The 19,951-nt window shown below is 34.6% G+C and overlaps 1 protein-coding gene across 1 annotated transcript in view; it reads left to right on the forward strand.

Moving 5' to 3' along the window:
- Window positions 1-19,951, forward strand: part of LOC133654305 (probable G-protein coupled receptor 153) — a 73,709-nt gene that overhangs the window by 48,325 nt on the left and 5,433 nt on the right. The window contains exons 5-6 of the mRNA XM_062054595.1: window positions 6,421-6,610; window positions 11,372-11,550. Coding sequence (XP_061910579.1) covers window positions 6,421-6,610; window positions 11,372-11,550 — 369 coding nt within the window. The remainder of the gene's footprint in view (window positions 1-6,420; window positions 6,611-11,371; window positions 11,551-19,951) is intronic.

Here is a 19,951-nt window from a genome sequence, read left to right on the forward strand (position 1 = left end):
TCCGCGGATCAGCAGACCAAATCATTGCTGATGGCTCATTTTGGACTGAAAATGTTGGCTGTGTACATTGTTAAAAGCACAGAAAAAAAGGTAATAATTTCAATTGCAATTTTGCTTGTATCACTTTTTATAATGTGTTGACTTTTGTCTGAATTATTTAACAAATAATAAATAAATTAATACAATATTTTTACGATGATACGAAAAAAATAATAGTAATATTATATACAAATATACAATAGGTGTCCAAACTTTTTGACACTACATTGGGCTAAAAAAATTTGGTCGAGTAACTATAAATAAATTAAGGGAATAAGCGGTAGAAAATGGATATATATATATATATATATATATATATATATATATATTAGGTCTGCAACTAACGATTAATTTGATAATCGATTAATCTGTCGATTATTACTTCGATTAATAATCGGATAAAAGAGACAAACTACATTTCTATCCTATCCAGTATTTTATTGAAAAAAACAGCATACTGGCACCATAATGGCACCATAGTTATTTTGATTATAGTTTCTCAGCTGTTTGTAAATGTTGCAGTTTATAAATAAAGGTTTATTAAAAAATAATAATAATTTAAATAAATAAAAATAAATCAATAAAAAAGCCTCTGTGCATGCGCATAGCATAGATCCAACAAATCGATGAGTAAATTAATCGACAACTATTTTTTATAATCGATTTTAATCGATTTAATCGATTAGTTGTTGCAGCCCTAATATATATATATATTTTATTATTATTATTATTTATTTTTTATAGTCTAGGTTTCTGTGGTTTATCCGTTATACAGTGCTCAATGAGCGGAATATATGTTAGGTCAGGAAAAAACAAAGAGGCTATTTCATCCCTACAAGCCTGTTTCGCAGGTTTCTCTGCTCTTCAGGGGATTTTTTCTCTCCTGAAGAGCAGAGAAACCTGCGAAAACAGGCTTGTAGGGATGAAATAGCCTCTGTGTTTTTTCCTGACCTAACAATATATATATATATATATATATATATATATATATATATATATATATATATATATATATATATATATATATATATATATATATATATATATATATATATATATATATATATATAGCATATACATATTATATTAATATAACGGCTATATAATTAATATAATTGGATATTAAGAGTATGTGAAAGTTCCACTTCTCCCTTGTTTACTTCCGTGACAACCTCCCTAAAGTTTTGTAATCAATCAGAAATATCAAGCAGCTAAAATGCGCCAAACATGGATAAGTGTGGAGTGTTTTGTATTTTTCTCATCATGCTTTTTAACGAATTTAAATGGGTGTAGTTTAGAATTGTTTTATGGTGCATGGACATATTTTATAATGTCCACAAAGATCAGTGATCAGGTTGTGTTGTCTGTTGACATTTTATGTTGGTTGGATTTTTTATTTTATTTGTTCTTTTGGACCATAACTATGGAAGGTTTTTTGCATTGGGTCATATAAATAATGCTGTGCAAACTACCATTCAAAGCATAATTAAAGGCAGCTGACCTGAATTTCTCACGTTGTCCACTAGTTGGCGACATCATAGCAGTATCAAAATCACCAGACCATTAAAATGAATGCAATCTCCCTGTGGGTAAAACTCCTTAATAAATTCATGACATCTCGCGGGCCAAATTGATTACGTTGGCGACCACATGTTGTCCGCAGGCCGTAGTTTGGACACCACTGATATATATGAATACATCATATTACAGTAGTCCCTCCTTTATTTGGTTCTGGACATAAATGAAATACAAAATTGTTTTAATTATAAATCCAATATTTTATATCGCTAGACCGAAAACAAACTGTTTACTACCTTCTTAATATGTTTTTCAACATCATGAGAGCCCTCTAGAAATAAAACAACACCCTTTAGTCACATTTACACTCTCTTTCAATACAAAATAGTGATACTGCCTGAGACTTAGTCCATCAGTGGCCACAATATTGAACAGCACACTGTGATTGGTTCGGTGTCCTCTAATGGCCAATACTTCTGCAGTATTGATAGTTTTTGTTAATTTAGCCATTTCTATGCTTAAAATACTTAATTTATGGTTAAAACAATTTTCTAGAATGAATAAATAATAATATTGCTTTAAAAAACTAAACAAAACAACAGGCAATGTAGTACAGCTTCGTTTTAGCAAGGGACAACTGTATATTCAATTGTAATTTAAATTTGAAGTATAATTTACATTTGTTATTTAATTTTACATGTTAAACTTATTTTATATTACATAAAATATTATGATATATAATATTTTATATATTATTCTTAATAACACAAATATTTAATAAATATATGAATTAATAAAAAGTATTTTAATATTTATGTTATGATATTTATATTGTCAATTCTTAAATAAGTATTTTATATTAATATTAATTTTCCTAATATTACATTTATTTGAGATTTTTTTCATTTCTTTTAAGCCTGAAAAATAGATTTGATATTGAAATATGTGTTTTTTCCCCACATCTGGGTTTATAATGGTTGTGAACTTTAAGTCACTTCAAGCTGAAGCAAACAGAAACAGCAAAAATAAAAGCTAAATACATCAAGTTAATTATTTTTTTAATGTATGATAAAAAAAAATATATAGATTATATTTGCAAATGTTATTCATGTATAGCCAACAACAGTTGAGGTGTTGTGGCTGGTCCGCCATTAAAGTACATAATGTGACAGAGATGTTATTCCTCCTTTTTACAAACCAATGTGCCGTCATAGTGTATTACATTTATGACAAACTGCTGCTTTGAATAGACCGTTCATGTTTTTAGCAAACATACATGTGCAATATATGCATGTTGCACGTATGCATTGCTGCTCCATGCAAAGTGATGACCTCACAAGCCTTTAGGCACCACAGCTGCTATTTAGCATTCAGAAAGATTGAGGACACGTGAGTGCTTTTTATGACTTCCTGTTTCGGCATGTACTAGAAATGGTTTGCGTGTGCTCCGACTTTGCATCTGCACTGCATCGTATGTTTATGTTCCAAACAGAGGTGGGTATGATGAAAGACTATATTCTGTCACAGTCTAGTGACATAAAGACCTGTAGGCCTCTCATGGCCTAATATAATGAGCTATTTAAATGCATGGAGAGCAGAAACACACAAATGAATGCGGATGGATGGATGTTCATTTACATTTGTGTGAGGATGCAAGTACAAATACCCAGGAGCAGGAACAAACTTGTAGTTTTACAGTTGGAATTATCCCTAAAAAAATTATTTTTCGAAATAGGTTAAATACACTTGACAGTTTATTAAAAGCTGTTGCCATCTTTGTTGAAATAATTACAAATGTAAATAATAATGTATTGAAACACCAGCACGCATTTCTGAACATTGGGTGTCTGTTTCCTAACTACAATGTCAAGTTTTTTTTTCCAGGAATAAAAGTAAATATTGGTTTGAATAGTTTTTGTTTACAAAACTGCTCCTGTTAACCTAAGCTGAAGTGACTTACAGAGAGTGAAACAATTATTTATGCATTCAACAGGATTTGATGGAAAAAAAAAATACAAAAACAATTCTGAATAAATACCTAATATTGATTAATTATCTGATTTATTTTTTTATTATTCGTATTTTTTTACGGTGTCCAAGAAATGTCACTATTACTACAACAAACACAAACACCACAACACAACAACTTCAAGCCACAACACGATAACAAAAGCCACATTCAACGCAAACGCCACTACACAGCAACATAAAGCCTCAACACAACATAAAACCACAACACAACAACTTTAAGACACAACACAATACCTTTCAGCCACAACACGATTGCAAAAGCCGCAACGAATGCAAACAGTATAACACAACAACATAAAGCCACAACAGAACAACTTAAATCCACAACACAACAACTTTATGACACATGACAACAACATAAAGCCATAATACAGCAACATATAGCCACAACAACTTTAGGCCACAACACAACTTAGAACTGCAACACAACAACTTTGGTCTGTCAGCCAAACTTGGTCCGCTGTCACTTCTGTTGTGTCCGTCACTTAAAGGCCTACTGAAATGATTTTTTTAAATTTAAATGGGAATAGCAGATCCATTCTATGTGTCATACTTGATCATTTCGCGATATTGCCATATTTTTGCTGAAAGGATTTAGTAGAGAAAATCGACGATAAAGTTCGCAACTTTTGCTCGCTGATAAAAAAAGCCTTGCCTGTAGCGGAAGTAGCGTGACGTCACAGGAGCTAGTATTCCTCACAATTCCCCGTTGTTTACAATGGAGCGAGAGAGATTCGGACCGAGAAAGTGACGATTACCCCATTAATTTGAGCGAGGATGAAAGATTCGTAGATGAGGAACGTTACTGTGAAGGACTTGAGAGGCAGTGATGGACGTATCTTTTTTCGCTCTGACCGTAACTTACGTACAAGCTGGCTCATTGGATTCCACACTCTCCTTTTTCTATTGTGGATCACGGATTTGTATTTTAAACCACCTGGGATACTATATCCTCTTGAAAATGAGAGTCGAGAACGCGAAATGGACATTCAGTGCCTTTTATCTGCACGACAATACATCGGCGAAATGCTTTAGCTACGAGCTAACGTGATAGCATCTTGCTTTAACTGCATATAGAAACAAAAAAAATAAACCCCTGACTGGAAGGATAGATAGAAAATCAACAATACTATTAAACCTTGGACATGTAAATACACGGTTAATGCTTTCCAGGCTGGCGAAGGTTAACAATGCTGTGCTAACGACGCCATTGAAGCTAACTTAGCAACCGGACCGCACAGAGCTATGCTAAAAACATTAGCTCTCCACCTACGCCAGCCAGCCCTCATCTGCTCATCAACACCCGTGCTCACCTGCGTTCCAGCGATCGGCAGGAGGACGAAGGACTTCGCCCGATGCGTTTGGCGCCCCGGAGACGTAGGAAGTCAAGGTGAGGTCGGCGGCTAGCGCGTCTGCTCTCCAACAAAGTCCTCCTGGTTGTGTTGCTGTAGTCCGCTGCTAATACACCGATCCCACCTACAACTGTCTTCTTTGCAGCCTTCATTGTTCATTAAACAAATTGCAAAAGATGTCCAGAATACTGTGGAATTATGAAATGAAAACAGAGCTTTTTGTATAGGATTCTACGGGGTACCATAACTTCCGTTATACTGACTTCGTCACGCGCATACGTCATCATACCGCGACGTTTCAGCTGGATATTTCCCGGGAAATTTTAAATGTCACTTTATAAGTTAACCCGGCCGTATTGGCATGTGTTGCAATGTTAAGATTTCATCATTGATATATAAACTATCAGACTGCGTGGTCGGTAGTAGTGGCTTTCAGTAGGCCTTTAATGTTGTTGTGTTGTGGCGTTGTGGCCTTTGCATTTGCTGCAGCTTTTGCAATCGTGTTATTGTTGTGGCTTCACCTTGTTTTGTTGTCATTTTATGTTGTTGTGTTGTGGTTGAAAGTTGTTGTGTTGTGCTTTTAATATTGTTGTATTGTGGTTTCATGTTGTGTTGTGGCATTTGCAATTGTTGTGACTCTTCTCGGCCACAATATTTATTATCCTGCTATTACTATCAAAAGCATCAATGATCCGATCCTAAAAACAAGTGTCATAGTTATACTTAACTTTGACAAAGACACTTATATATTTATATGCTGTATTGCCCAAATCTATAAAAAAATTAACTCAATATAAAGATATACCGTATTTTTTGGACTATAAGTCGCAGTTTTTTTCATAGTTTGGCCGGGGGTGCGACTTATACTCAGGAGCGACTAATGTGTGAAATTATTAACACATTACCATAAAATATCAAATAATATTATTTAGCTCATTCACGTAAGAGACTAGACGTACAAGATTTCATCGGACTTAGCGATTAGGAGTGACAGATTGTTTGGTAAACGTATAGCATGTTCTATATGTTATAGTTATTTGAATGATTCTTACCATTATATGTTACGTTAACATACCAGGCACGTTCTCAGTTGGTTATTTATGCGTCATATAACATACACTTATTCAGCCTGTTGTTCACTATTCTTTATTTATTTTAAATTGCCTTTCAAATGTCTATTCTTGGTGTTGGGTTTTATCAAATAAATTTCCCCCAAAAATGCGACTTATACTCCAGTGCGACTTATATATGTTTTTTTCCTTCTTTATTATGCATTTTCGGCCGGTGCGACTTAAACCCCGAAAAATACGGTATATCATAGTAACAATGAACAGACGTGCAGTTTGTTTTTCGAATTAGTCACTATTAAATAGTGCACCAAACCTGCCAGAAAAGTGATGGTGTGACTATGTCAATATGTTAAATATAACAGTAAAGTATTATACTGCAATCCTCAAGTTTTTATTTTTTCCCTGCACAGGTGGTGAGCTTTGCCAGTCTGAAGTTCGACCGCTCATACAACTGGATGGTTCTGTGTGTGCTGTGGTGCTCCATTGTGCAGTCGATCCTGTTGCCCATGTTCCTGTGGGCTTGCGACCGCTACCGGGCCGACATCCGCATGGTGTGGGACAAGTGTGTGGCCATCATGTCCAATGACGAGGTGGACGAGGGTAAGCCCCATCACAGTCTGGCAGTGTCCCTTTGCCCAGTCTCCTCTTTACCTCCCTTCACCTTGACCTCATGACACCAATGTGGCCAATTGATCGCCTTTTAAACATAAGAGGAAATTCATTGAACAATGTCTTACGATTAAATATAGTTTTCTTTCTTTCACCTTGGTGGTGCTACACTGAGGGAATTGATAGTATTAGCATTGCAAAACAGGAAAAAGGGGGTTATAGCACCAAGCTAATGTTTCATTATTACACATAACACATGTGTTATCGAATTCTAATGATTTGTCAGACCTCCTTTAAACCTTCTTTGACAGGAGGCGCATGGCTTTGTGGGAACCCACTCAAATGAGTGACGATACATGCAAAATATTTTACTTAAAATAATACTTTTTTATTCATTTTACATGAATTCAGTGCTCAAATCCTATTATGTGACCTATCAAGTGTGGACAGAACAGCGCCGGTGTTGTGGAAAAATGTGCTACCCTTCAAAATGTGCTGCCCAAAGCTACTGAGCATGCGCACTAATGCGCATCAACGATAAACGTTTTCTCGAACAAAATAACTATAGCAATTAAGGCTAAAAAAATGTTGATGTATTGTGGTTATTTGTAGCATTTTTTACATACCAGGAAACAAACCAAAACAAAAACTGTATACATTTTCAATAACCAAAAATGCATGGCTTGTTGTTTGTGTATACTGTATGGTGACAGAATGAATGTCAACAATAAGTATTTTGACAAGCTCATATATGAATAATAATTAAAAATAAACTACAAAACCACTTATTCCAAGATCAATTTTGGACATTTTCTGAAAATGTCATCCAATTTCGTTTATTACTTATGTTGCTAACTATCGGATTACGCAATTGTTTGCAATTTTTTTTATGAAGTAGCACATTTTTTCAAAACACCAGCACATGGCATAAAGACTATGTGGTTGTTTAGGGCCACAATCACTAGGGGGGGCCACATAATCATGGCCTTTCTTTTTTTTTTTTTTTTTTTTTTGAAGATTTGATTTTTCTTATTTCATTTAAATATGTCAGTTAACATTTGGGAGCCAGGATAAGGCGATAGAAACAAACATATGACAAATCTATTTGTGTCAACATTGTACAAAGTTATGTTTAAAGGGGAACTGCACTTTTTTTTAAAATTTTGCCTATCGTTCCCAATCATTTTGAGAGACGAGAAGACAAACGTTTTTTAGGTTTTTTTGCATTTAACATGTGAAAATCGGCTCGTTCTTGGTGGCTACTAATGCAGCTAGTGGGAGCACCTCTAAATCACAAAATGCATTCAAAAACCGTCAACAATACTTAATTTACGTTCCATAAGCTGTATAATAACCAAGCTGTAGTGACATTGTTATTGTAAGAGCGAACGCTGAGGAACTCTTTTTTTTTAGCGTAGCATCACATCGGCGCTACGGTATTAGCTGTAAAAGCTTACTAACGACGAGAGATAAGCTAGCTTCTCCACGAGCACGAAACACGTTTGAGTTTGTAATGCACAACACTAGAGGTGGGGGAAATAATGGATTTTTAGATGCATCGCAATTCGGACACGATTATAGAATCGATTAGTAAACATCAAAAATCGATAATCGATTTATATATTGTAAATAAAGTAATGCAGATAGTTCTAAAATTTGGCTGACAGCAGCGAACCACCTCACCGGAGAGATCAGACTAGCTCCTTTACTATCTGGCACTTATGGTCGAGTTTTGCACACATTTTCATTAATTTAATAAATGTGGGAAATAATTTAACTGTTTCTTATTCCAAATACATTGTTTTTTAAAGTTGTAAGTGATAAACGCTTATTTAGTGAAACAAAAATCTAAGAAACTGCATCAATATACATAAATTAAAGATGCATCAATATACCATTTTTAATCGAATCGTAGCTTCTGAATCGTAATCGAATTGTGAGGTGCCCAAAGATTCCCACCTCTACACAATACAATGCGATAAGACACCAATCTGTACTGACTGGAAAACATGAACAATCATATTACAGTATCCATAAAGCATTAGCCCACATTTCATGTTTTGTTTGTACACAGCTAGCCAGACAGCGTATGCTGTGTATATCATGATCAAGATGAAGTGTGACTCACTCGATGGACAGTTGTCTGTTTGGTCCAGCTGGCCGGGGACCTATGTTCCTGTTTATTTGAGTAAGCACTCCATTTATGCCATAATAGCATGGCTCCAAATTTCACATTTTGCAGCTTTGAGTTGCTATCACCTCACTCTCTCGGCTTTCGTCCGCTCCGACGTCTCACTCTTCCATACTTGCCAACCCTCCCGTTTTTAGCGGGAGAATCCCGGTATTCAGCGCCTCTCCCGACAACCTCCCGGCAGAGATTTTCTCCCGACAAACTCCCGGTATTCAGCCGGAGCTGGAGGCCACGCCCCCTCCAGCTCACTGCGGACCTGAGACTGAGTGGGGACAGCCTGTTCTCACGTCCGCTTTCCCACAATATAAACAGCTTGCCTGCCCAATGAACGAAGAAGTTAAACAGGACAATACTGACATCTAATGGATAGCCAACGGAACACTGAAATTCAAGTATTTGTTTTCTTTTTTCTATGTAAATAAAATAAATATATATATATATATATATATATATATATATATATATATATATATATATATATATATATATATATATATATATATATATATATATATATATATATATAGCTAGAATTCACTGAAAGTCAAGTATTTCATACATATATATATATATGTATATGAAATATATGTGAAATACTCAAGTTGGTGAATTCTAGCTGTAAATAACCACGCCCCCAACCACGCCCCCCCACCCCCGACCAAGCCCCCCACCCCCTACCCCCCACCTCCCGATATTGGAGGTCTCAAGGTTGGCAAGTATGCACTCTTTCTTCGTACTCGCTTCTATAAGCAGTAGTTCAACCTCCGTATATTCAGATTAAAAAAAGATAAGGTTGTGATTCCTCATTTGCTCAAAAATAGTCGTCTTTGTTGTTTGGTACCGAATCTGCCATGATAAGAACACACACAAGCATTTTGTATCCGGAAGTAGGAACACACATTGTCAGACGTACGCTGCTATGGAAACGGAAATAAATGCGGCTAAGAAAATTAGTTCCGGCATTGATTAAAATGATAAAAATACGGTAAATATTGAGCATATTACATATTGTTATGAACGTGCCAGTTACTACATTATATATAGACTTGTATATAAAACCTAGATAAAAGGTTTTGAAGTTGCTTTAGAGGGATTTGAAGGCTACAAAAGGGACTCCGATTAGCCGCATCTTCCAAGCGGTTTTTTTTTTACCATCTTTAAACACGCCCCAAAAAAAGACGTGTGTGTTCGTGTCTCTCATAATGATTGGGAACGATAGGCAAAATTGCCCCAAAAAGTGCAGTTCCCTTTTAAGTTTGACTTTTACATCTCATAGCACATAACTGTGGTGGGTTCAAGGAACCCTGTTTAAGGTTTAAAACAGAGGCGTCATTACTATTTAAAGACAGGCAAGGCTAAACCCCTAATAGATGGACTAATATTATAACGATGATTACGGGGGCACATCATGAGTGTAATAATAATAACAATACAAAAAGAACAAACAAACTATGTCTTGTTTAAGGCCACACAAAAGCCTAGGGACAGATTATACTGTTGTTCTTTTTTTTAACTATAAAGTGCTGCTTGTCTGTGTTAAAGAAAAAAAGAGTGAGTGATTGCCGTACAAAGGCCATATTTACCTCGCAGCACTTTATTCACTCCATTGCATTTAAGTTGGGACATCTTGCCCCCACAATGAATGGACGATAAAATAAATGGTTCGCATTTATTTGTGAGGATCAGTCCCAAAGCGGAAAAGCACTTTTATGTTTAACGCTCATATTTCCCTCCAGTCACAAAGGGATGTTGTGTTTTTCTAGAGACAACGCTCAATCAGATTAAGTTGTGCACTGCACATTCATTTTTTGGTTTATTTTAAAGTGATGTGTGCCTTAAAATCTTGAAAGACATTGTTAGGTCACATGATAATAAACAATTGGAATGGGCCAAGATGCAAACAATTGGCTATTACTGGTATTATTATTGCAAATTTATGTCCGATGGTTAAACTGGACATGAACTCCCTGCCTTGCCCCCTGTGTGTAACCTTCCAAACCTGTAGCGCCCCCTGGTGTCCTCCATGAGAAGTCCCACTGAACAACAGCACCACCGACACAGGGCAGCCAATATTTTGTGTGAAAATTAACACCTCCAGTTCTCTGCTTTCTTTTTCCAGAGGGCTTGCCATGTATAACTCATCACAGTTGTATGTATAAAGACTGTTTTGTTTTTGTTTATTTATTTTTTAAATAAGCTGCTGACTTGCATGCCCACCTTGCCTGTGCAAAAAGCTACTGTCATCTTCCATCCCCTTTTGGCACAGCCTTCCCTCAAATGCAGCATTTTACAGCCCAGCTCAACACTTCCGAAAATCAACACGACTTTCAAATTGGGTGTTTGTTTTTTTAACACATTTTTTAAACATGATTGTGTTGATATGTGCATTGGAAAAGCATTAAGAGATCTAAAGTTCGACTCGCTGGAAAAAGTTAAACATAAAAAAGCCAAGTCAGACGTCAATTGAACCTGTCTCTCTTATCTATTCGTCTGTCTGTCTGTCTGTCCTGTGAGTCCGTGGCTATCTAACCCTGACGCTCGTGCTTTTCTGCACTTTGCAGAAAACAGCCAAGATGGAGGAATTCATGTCGACTTAATATATGACAGACCATATGACTATAACTCGCCGCCTGAAATCGTAGACCGTAATGCCAAGTATGAGTTCTCAACCTTAGAAAGGGGGGTCCCGCAAGGGTTTCCGGTGAGGGAACAGCAGGAAGATAAAATGCAGTATTTGCAGGTATATTCTTTTATTGATTTTTTTCATTTCTTTTGACCTGAATGACACTTCATTGCTATAAAATGTGCATGGGAAACAGCATTGTGGGCGTTTTAACATTGTGAAGCTGTCAGATATGTTGTTTTTTTTGTGCTTTTTTTCTTGGGGTGTCCTGATTCGATATTGATATAGGATATCAGCGAAAAAAACAAAAAAAAGTATCAGATGATATCAAAGTCCTGCAGCGCGCTTACTCGTGCAAAGCTGGACAGCCAGTTAACATCTAAATGTTTAATTTACTTTAGTTTAGTTTAGTTTAGTTTAGTTTATTAAGGATCCCCATTAGTCTACACCGTAGTGGAGACTATTCTTCCTGGGGTCCAGGCAAAAAACATCACATAATGACAAAACAAAAGATTATCGTATTTTTCGGACTATAATTCGCAGTTTTTTTCATAGTTTGGCCGGGGGTGCGACTTATACTCAGGAGCGACTTATGTGTGAAATTATTAACACATTACCGTAAAATATCAAATAATATTATTTAGCTCATTCACGTAAGAGACTAGACGTATAAGATTTCATGGGATTTAGCGATGTTGTTCACTATTCTTTATTTATTTTAAATTGCCTTTCAAATGTCTATTCTTGGTGTTGGGTTTTATCAAATAAATTTCCCCCAAAAATGCGACTTATACTCCAGTGCGACTTATATATGTTTTTTTCCTTCTTTATTATGCATTTTCGGCCGGTGCGACTTATACTCCGGAGCGACTTATACTCCGAAAAATACGGTACAATGCAGTACAACATGATCGATAATAACATTTTGTAATGCAAAAATATTAACAAAAAAAAACAATAACTTGGAGTTTACACCAAAAATTAAAAAAAAAAAAAAAAAACTATATAAAAATATACACTACCGTTCAAAAGTTTGGGGTCACATTGAAATGTCCTTATTTTTGAAGGAAAAGCAATGTACTTTTCAATGAAGATAACTTTAAACTAGTCTTAACTTTAAAGAAATACACTCTATACATTGCTAATGTGGTAAATGACTATTCTAGCTGCAAATGTCTGCTTTTTGGTGCAATATCTACATAGGTGTATAGCAACTATCACTCCAGTGTTCTAATGGTACAATGTGTTTGCTCATTGGCTCAGAAGGCTAATTGATGATTAGAAAACCCTTGTGCAATCATGTTCACACATCTGAAAACACTTTAGCTCGTTACAGAAGCTACAAAACTGACCTTCCTTTGAGCAGATTGAGTTTCTGGAGCATCACATTTGTGGGGTCAATTAAACGCTCAAAATGGCCAGAAAAAGAGAACTTTCATCTGAAACTCAACAGTCTATTCTTGTTCTTAGAAATGAAGGCTATTCCATAAAATTGTTTGTGTGACCCCAAACTTTTGAACGGTAGTGTATATATTTTTTTTTACAAAAATAAAACAAAGAACCAATGGCCTACAATATACCCATTAGTGTACCGAAGACAAACAATATTCTAAGTGACGAAAAGGTACCATAATGAATAAAATATGACATAAAGTACATACAAAATCAAGATAATATCAATATAAAAATGATAACCAGAAACAAGAACGAATTTAAGCAAAAAATAAGTCAAAAGAAGATAAATGAACCAGTCATGACATTAGGTACAATCTAGAACAGTGGTTCTTAACCTTGTTGGAGGTACCGAACCCCACCAGTTTCATATGCGCATTCATCGAACCCTTTTTTAGTGAAAAATAAAATGTTGTTTTTTTTTCAAATTCAAGACAAAGTTGTATGTTTTTGGTAACACTCTTTAGTATGGGGAACATATTCTAAGTAACAAAGACTTAATTTAGAATTATTTGGACACTAGGGGAACATATTCTAAGTAATAAAAGACTTAATTTAGAGTTATTTGGTTAGGGTTAGGGTCAGGGTTAGAGGGTTAGGGTTATAATAAGGCCATGCCGAATAAGGCATTAATAAGTACTTAATAACGACTAGTTAAGAGCCAATATGTTACTAATTTGCATGTTAATAAGCAACTAATTAATGGTGAATATGTTCCCCATACTAAAGTGTTACCATGTTTTTTTACTGGTGCACAAAATGAAGCGTGCATGAACATCACCTTGTTCAAACAACAAAACCAACACAGTGCATAAACTCACAACAAATTACACACCTGCAAAGCAGTGTGACTTCTGCTGTTGCCGTATCCGTAATACGCCGATAGGGAGAAGTTTTTATTTACACGATGAGTCGGGTGTGTTTTGACCTCTGCCGAACCCCTGAGCCCGACTCACCGAACCCCTAGGGTTCCATCGAACCCAGGTTAAGAATCACTGATATAGAATAATCTCTTTCCGCAATACTTCTCCTCTCAATCTATTCTTAAAACTGTCCTCCAATAGGTGCACAAAGTTGGCTGTATATGCCTAATTGTGTTTCATTGTATCCATTAAACCAGTGGTTCTCAAATGGGGGTACGCGTACCCCTGGGGGTACTTGAAGGTATGCCAAGGGGTACGTGAGATTTTTTTTAAATGTCTGTCAAAAAGAACTGTGAAAAGAAATGCAACAATGCAATATTCAGTGTTGACAGCTAGATTTTTTGTGGACATGTTCCATAAATATTGATGTTAAAGATTTCTGTTAAATAAATGTTTAGAATTAAGTTTATGAATCCAGATGGATCTCTATTACAATTCCCAAAGAGGGCACTTTAAGTTGATGATTACTTCTATGTGTAGAAATCTTTATTTATAATTGAATCACTTGTTTATTTTTCAACAAGTTTTTAGTTATTTTTATATCTTTTTTTCCAAATAGTTCAAGAAAGACCACAACAAATGAGCAATATTTTGCACTGTTATACAATTTAATAAATCAGAAACTGATGACATAGTGCTGTATTTTACTTCTTTATCTCTTTTTTTTCAACCAAAAATGCTTTGCTGTGATTAGGGGGTACTTGAATTAAAAAAATGTTCACAGGGGGTACATCACTGAAAAAAGGTTGAGAACCACTGCATTAAACCATATCCAATTGTATTTACAATCCGCAAAGTATGTGAAAATGCCATCTAAACATCACAAAATGCCTTTAAATTCAGTCAGCTATTTTGAATATTCCGCTCAGAACGTCTTCGGTAAATTCCGTGGATTGACATCACTGGAGGAACACTTCTGCACTCTGACCATAGTATCAGTTCAGTCATACTGGAAATAGGCAAACATTAGACAGAGTCGTGCTATCATTCAAAATCCCTGTGTGAGACATGATCACATATGTTTTCTTGTTTTAATGCATTCTAAGTCGTAAATAAATAAATACATAGTCTGTTAATGGGGGCTATCTATTCCGCCCACAAAACCCTCTAAATAACCATCCAAAACTCGCCAACAATACTCTTTATACATATCGTGACCTGAATATTAACCAAGTATTAGCGATGTTGTCATTATAAGCGCTAACACAGACAAACTATTTTTCAGCGGCGGATTAATAGCACACAGCTAAGTATCCTCTGGTGCTTTACTGTGAGCCGGCCGGGATGTCCTGCTGCTGCGTCAAAGTTATTCTAGATTATAAATCATGCCTCACGTCTAGATATTAGGAGGATTTAGCCATACATCTAGAAATTGTTCATCTGTGACATTCAATTTATACCCGAAGAAGGTAACAAACACACACAACCGAAGACAGTGTCTGCAGGGAGACTTGTTAACCCTTCGCGTGCATCATGATCAATTCTTCATATAAACGGGAAGATATAAACATCCTATCAGCCGTCATCTATGTAAGAGCAGACATTGTAAAGTAAGTGATCGTTTTTATATATTTTTCATTTGTACTTCTTGTCAACAATAAAAACAATTGTGTCTAACTTTCAAAACTTTAAATATATTGGTATAAAGTTTTTTCACACTTTTTAATTGGAATTTTAAAAAAATTTTTATGGCTTTTTTGTCACTTTTTTTAACATGGGAAAATGCAAATCATGCAATATTTCTAAACAAAAAATAAGTTGCAGAGTGGAATACTCGAGGTCGGGTTATTATATAGCCTTGAAAGGTTCAATAATTCTTAAAAACATTGATTTTGATACAGCAGACAAGTAGACAAAAATATTTTTTTACAGTGCCTAGTGAGTTAGAACGAGAGAAAGCAGGCAGGACTTTAAGTTTATTGAGTTCACACAATTATTTTATGAATATCTGCATTGTTATATATGCCTGTCCAATATCAAAATGGCAGTTTAACTTGTTTTCCACCTATCAAACCTCTGAGGATTAAAGCTCACGGATTTCTGGCTTCATCTGGTACTAAAAAGGCGCAACTACACCAAAACAATATATTCTTGATTTCCAATCGACAACAATGAGATTCATTCGGTTTTCAGGGAAAAAGCATAGTAATACGCCAGGATTACAGTCTGTTAAAAACAGTTATAATGTGAGTCAATAGAGTTCTCAAGAGAACATATGTGTACTTTATGTTTACAGCTTATTCTGACAATGTTGCAATCAAAAACACAATGCATCTTTATTTAAACAAAAATAACTCCTACTAGGGGTGCACAAGAGTTAAAGCTTGTGTTTTTCAGACCCACCATTGTTCTTTGTTTGACTAATTTTACTTGAACAAACTGCTTACTACATTCCTCACTACAAATTAAAAGTATGTGTTGAGATTCCTACTGTTATCGTATCGGATTAACATTGGTATCAGTCCACACTCAGAAGTGGGAAAAAGTGGAACAAGTCGTATCAGGACACCCCTACTTTTTTACCTCAATCCAAAATGTATTGTGGCTGGCTAATATTTGGTTTAAATAAAGACTGGGTTACATTTAAGAGGGGTTTTCCTTTATACAGCTCTAGAATGGATAGAAACATAGCTTTCTCAAAAATATGCAATTTCTATCTGGGAATCACCACCATTTTGTGCAGGGTGGCTCTATTTTTATTATTAAAGCTCTGCCAGTGTCCAAAAATGGCCTTTATTATTATGATTTTGTGCAAGGGTGAGAGTTCAGTAAATGACTTACCTTCTGCATTTCAGTTATTCGTCAGAGTTTAAGGACAGCTTACAAAACATCTTCTACTAACAAATTAACATCCCAGTCAGAACCACAGCTTCTTTTTAGACTGCACTAACCTAACCCCAGCATGTTCTGACACACAGCCTTTATGGGGCGACTCAACAAATTCATTTGGCCAACTTCTAATTACTGCCTTAAAATGCCTTAGAGCATCTGCTGATCAAATTATAAAATCCGATGAAATCAGATTACTGAGCCTGGCCTGGAAGACTGTGTGCAAGACCTGTGACTGTGGAGACAAATCCATTTTACAGCAGTGCATCTCAAAACTGTGTCATCTTTGTCTTAAAAGAACTTGACATGGACTCCAGTCGCAGGCTGCAGTCCAATTAATTTGCCCAACAAAAGTAACTTTGATATTTGCCACTACTGAAACAGAGATGTATACAGTAGCTATCACCTCATCCATACTCCACCTTTTCATGTTACGGCTGAGTCATAATAAAAACATGAATTATTCTTGACTGTGTGTAATGCTATGAGTAAAGCTGCATGACAATAATTATGAAATAGTTACCTCATGAAAGAACCTACCATCTGTTTGCCTTTATTTTTTTTTTTTTAGCTTTCATTATTGAAATAAAGCCTTTTTTAGGCTTTATTTCACCTTATTGTATGTCCCCTGCCATGGCAGCCCCTGCATCTCACTTCACTCTCATGCTTTTGCTGCTCTCTGCTGTTCAGCTACTGTATCGTCTGCTGTCTCATCTCTCTCTGAATTTTACCAAAAGCCACCACAAGGGGGCAGGCTGACATCAGCCTTGTGAATATGACGTCAGCTTGACAAAAGGCCCCTCCTCTCTTGCATAGTTGTCAGGTCAGAATGGAATGTGAGTACAATATGTTAAAAATGTAGAAAGTATGTATATATATATTTGTGTGTGTGTATATATATATATATATATATATATATATATATATATATATATATATATATATATATATATATATATATATATATATATATACACACATTATATGTATATAATATATATATATATATATATATATACACACATTATATGTATATAATATATATATATATAATTAATATATAATGTATGTATATATATATGTGTATATATGTATATATATATATATATATATATATATATATATATATATATATATATATATATATATATATATATATATATATATATATATATATATATATATATATATATACATATATATATATATATAGATATATATATATATATATATATATATATATATATATATATATATATATATATATATATATATATATATATATATATATATATATATATATATATATATATATATATATATATATATACGCTAGGTCAGAAAAAAAGGCTATTTCATCCCTACTTTTTCACAGGTCTCCCTGCTCTTCAGGGGATTTTATAAAACAAATGAATAAAATCCCCTGCGAAACAGTCTTGTAGGGACGAAATAGCTTCTGTGTTTTTTCCCGACCTAATGTATATTCTGCTCTACCCCGGTATTGAGCACTGTATAATGGATAAACCACAGAAACCTCAACTATATATATATATATATATATATATATATATATATATATATATATATATATATATATATATATATATATATATATATATATATATATATATATATATATATATATATATACAACGGCCACAACATTAGGTACACCTACTGTACAATCTATTGAGATCTAATGCATTAGCTGTACATAATGCAGCCATTAAAAGGGAAATACATAGGTTTTTTAACAATGTGAGTGCCCTTTAGACATGAAATAACACCCTTTGATCACCTTTACACTTTTTTAATCCAATATAGTACAATACTGAACAGTGTGATCTGATTGGTTTGGTCTCATCTAGTGGACAATTTTACTGTAGTATTGATATTTCTAAAATTTTTTTTACCCTTTTTATGCTCGAGCATGTTTAATTTAGGGCAAAAACGTTGTGTAATATGCTTTAAAAAATCTGCGAGGTGGTGAGGGACGATTGTCTTTGTTTGATATGTATACTTGATGCTGAAATAGTTTGAAAAGATAGACAGATATCAAATATTTTTAAAAATTCAAATATGCCATTTTTTGTCTAGGAAAGAAATCTTGCATTAAACATCAATGTTATAATATTAATGATAATAATCATATTAATAACAGGCATTTGCAGTCAGTAAAAATTAAAAATACAGTATTTAGAAGGTAGAACATTTGATTAATACTCTACCTATAAAAATAGATTTATAATTAATGATTGCTACTTTGCGGAAATTAATTTATCGCGGTCATGTCTGAAACAAAATAACAGTAATCCGAGGGATTACCGTAAATGTTATTTTATTGTTTAAAAAAGCAAACTAAGCTAAAGTGCAAGCACACACGTCTTTACCTTCCAAACATCAACAGAGAGACTCACAATTCTAGTTAGGCACCCTTGCAGAAAACAGTAAAAGGTGTACATTTCCATGCATGCTTTGAATAGGAAAAAAGCTCCATCTGGTGGACAAATATAAGAATGTTGAATTTAAAGCGTCCAAATTACTGAATGGTAAAACAAGTCCACAGGATTTTTAAAGGGTTAATTTAACCAAATATTATTGTAGTTTAACATTTGTTGCACTGAAAGCTGTGTCTAATATTTTGACTTTCATGATACAGATCATGTATTGGATCTCATGAGATTGTGGCTTCTTGAAATGATTTGGACTGCTATTACTTATATGCATACATACAAACTATGTTCAAATCTTCTTAATAAACCCCATTCACACAAACATAATATCTAATAATCAACTCTTCGCTGTTTGAAACCAACATGACTTTTTATTGAAATGTATAAAAGGTAATGACTCATGTGTATATTAGGGGTGTCCCGATACAACTTTTTCACATCCGATATGATACTTGAGTGTTATCCGATACAACGAGAATATATTTTTATCAAGAATCATACATACTTTCTGTATTTTGTAGTGTGAAGGTTTGATCAAGTGGAATTAGTCAATCAGAGAGCAATGGTAGGTATGAAAACATTAACATTATGACAGATTTATGCTTTTGAAGGGGACTGTTAATTTGTGTTTTGGCGACACCCGGTGGTCGCCATAATTCATTACATGACAGTAAGCGGAATGATGCGGACATGTTTGTTACTTGATACTGGCTCACACATTTCTGCCTCAGGTACTTAGTATCATAAAGTAACACTCATCTAATGATTTGGTATTGTGACAAATGAGGTGTTTTAGACTGCAGTATTGTTCAATTAAGACACTTATTACGTACATTGTGTAGCTGCTTGCTCCTATAGACT

This window comes from Entelurus aequoreus, linkage group LG07 (genome assembly GCF_033978785.1).
Source record: "Entelurus aequoreus isolate RoL-2023_Sb linkage group LG07, RoL_Eaeq_v1.1, whole genome shotgun sequence".
Lineage (NCBI taxonomy): Eukaryota > Metazoa > Chordata > Actinopteri > Syngnathiformes > Syngnathidae > Entelurus > Entelurus aequoreus.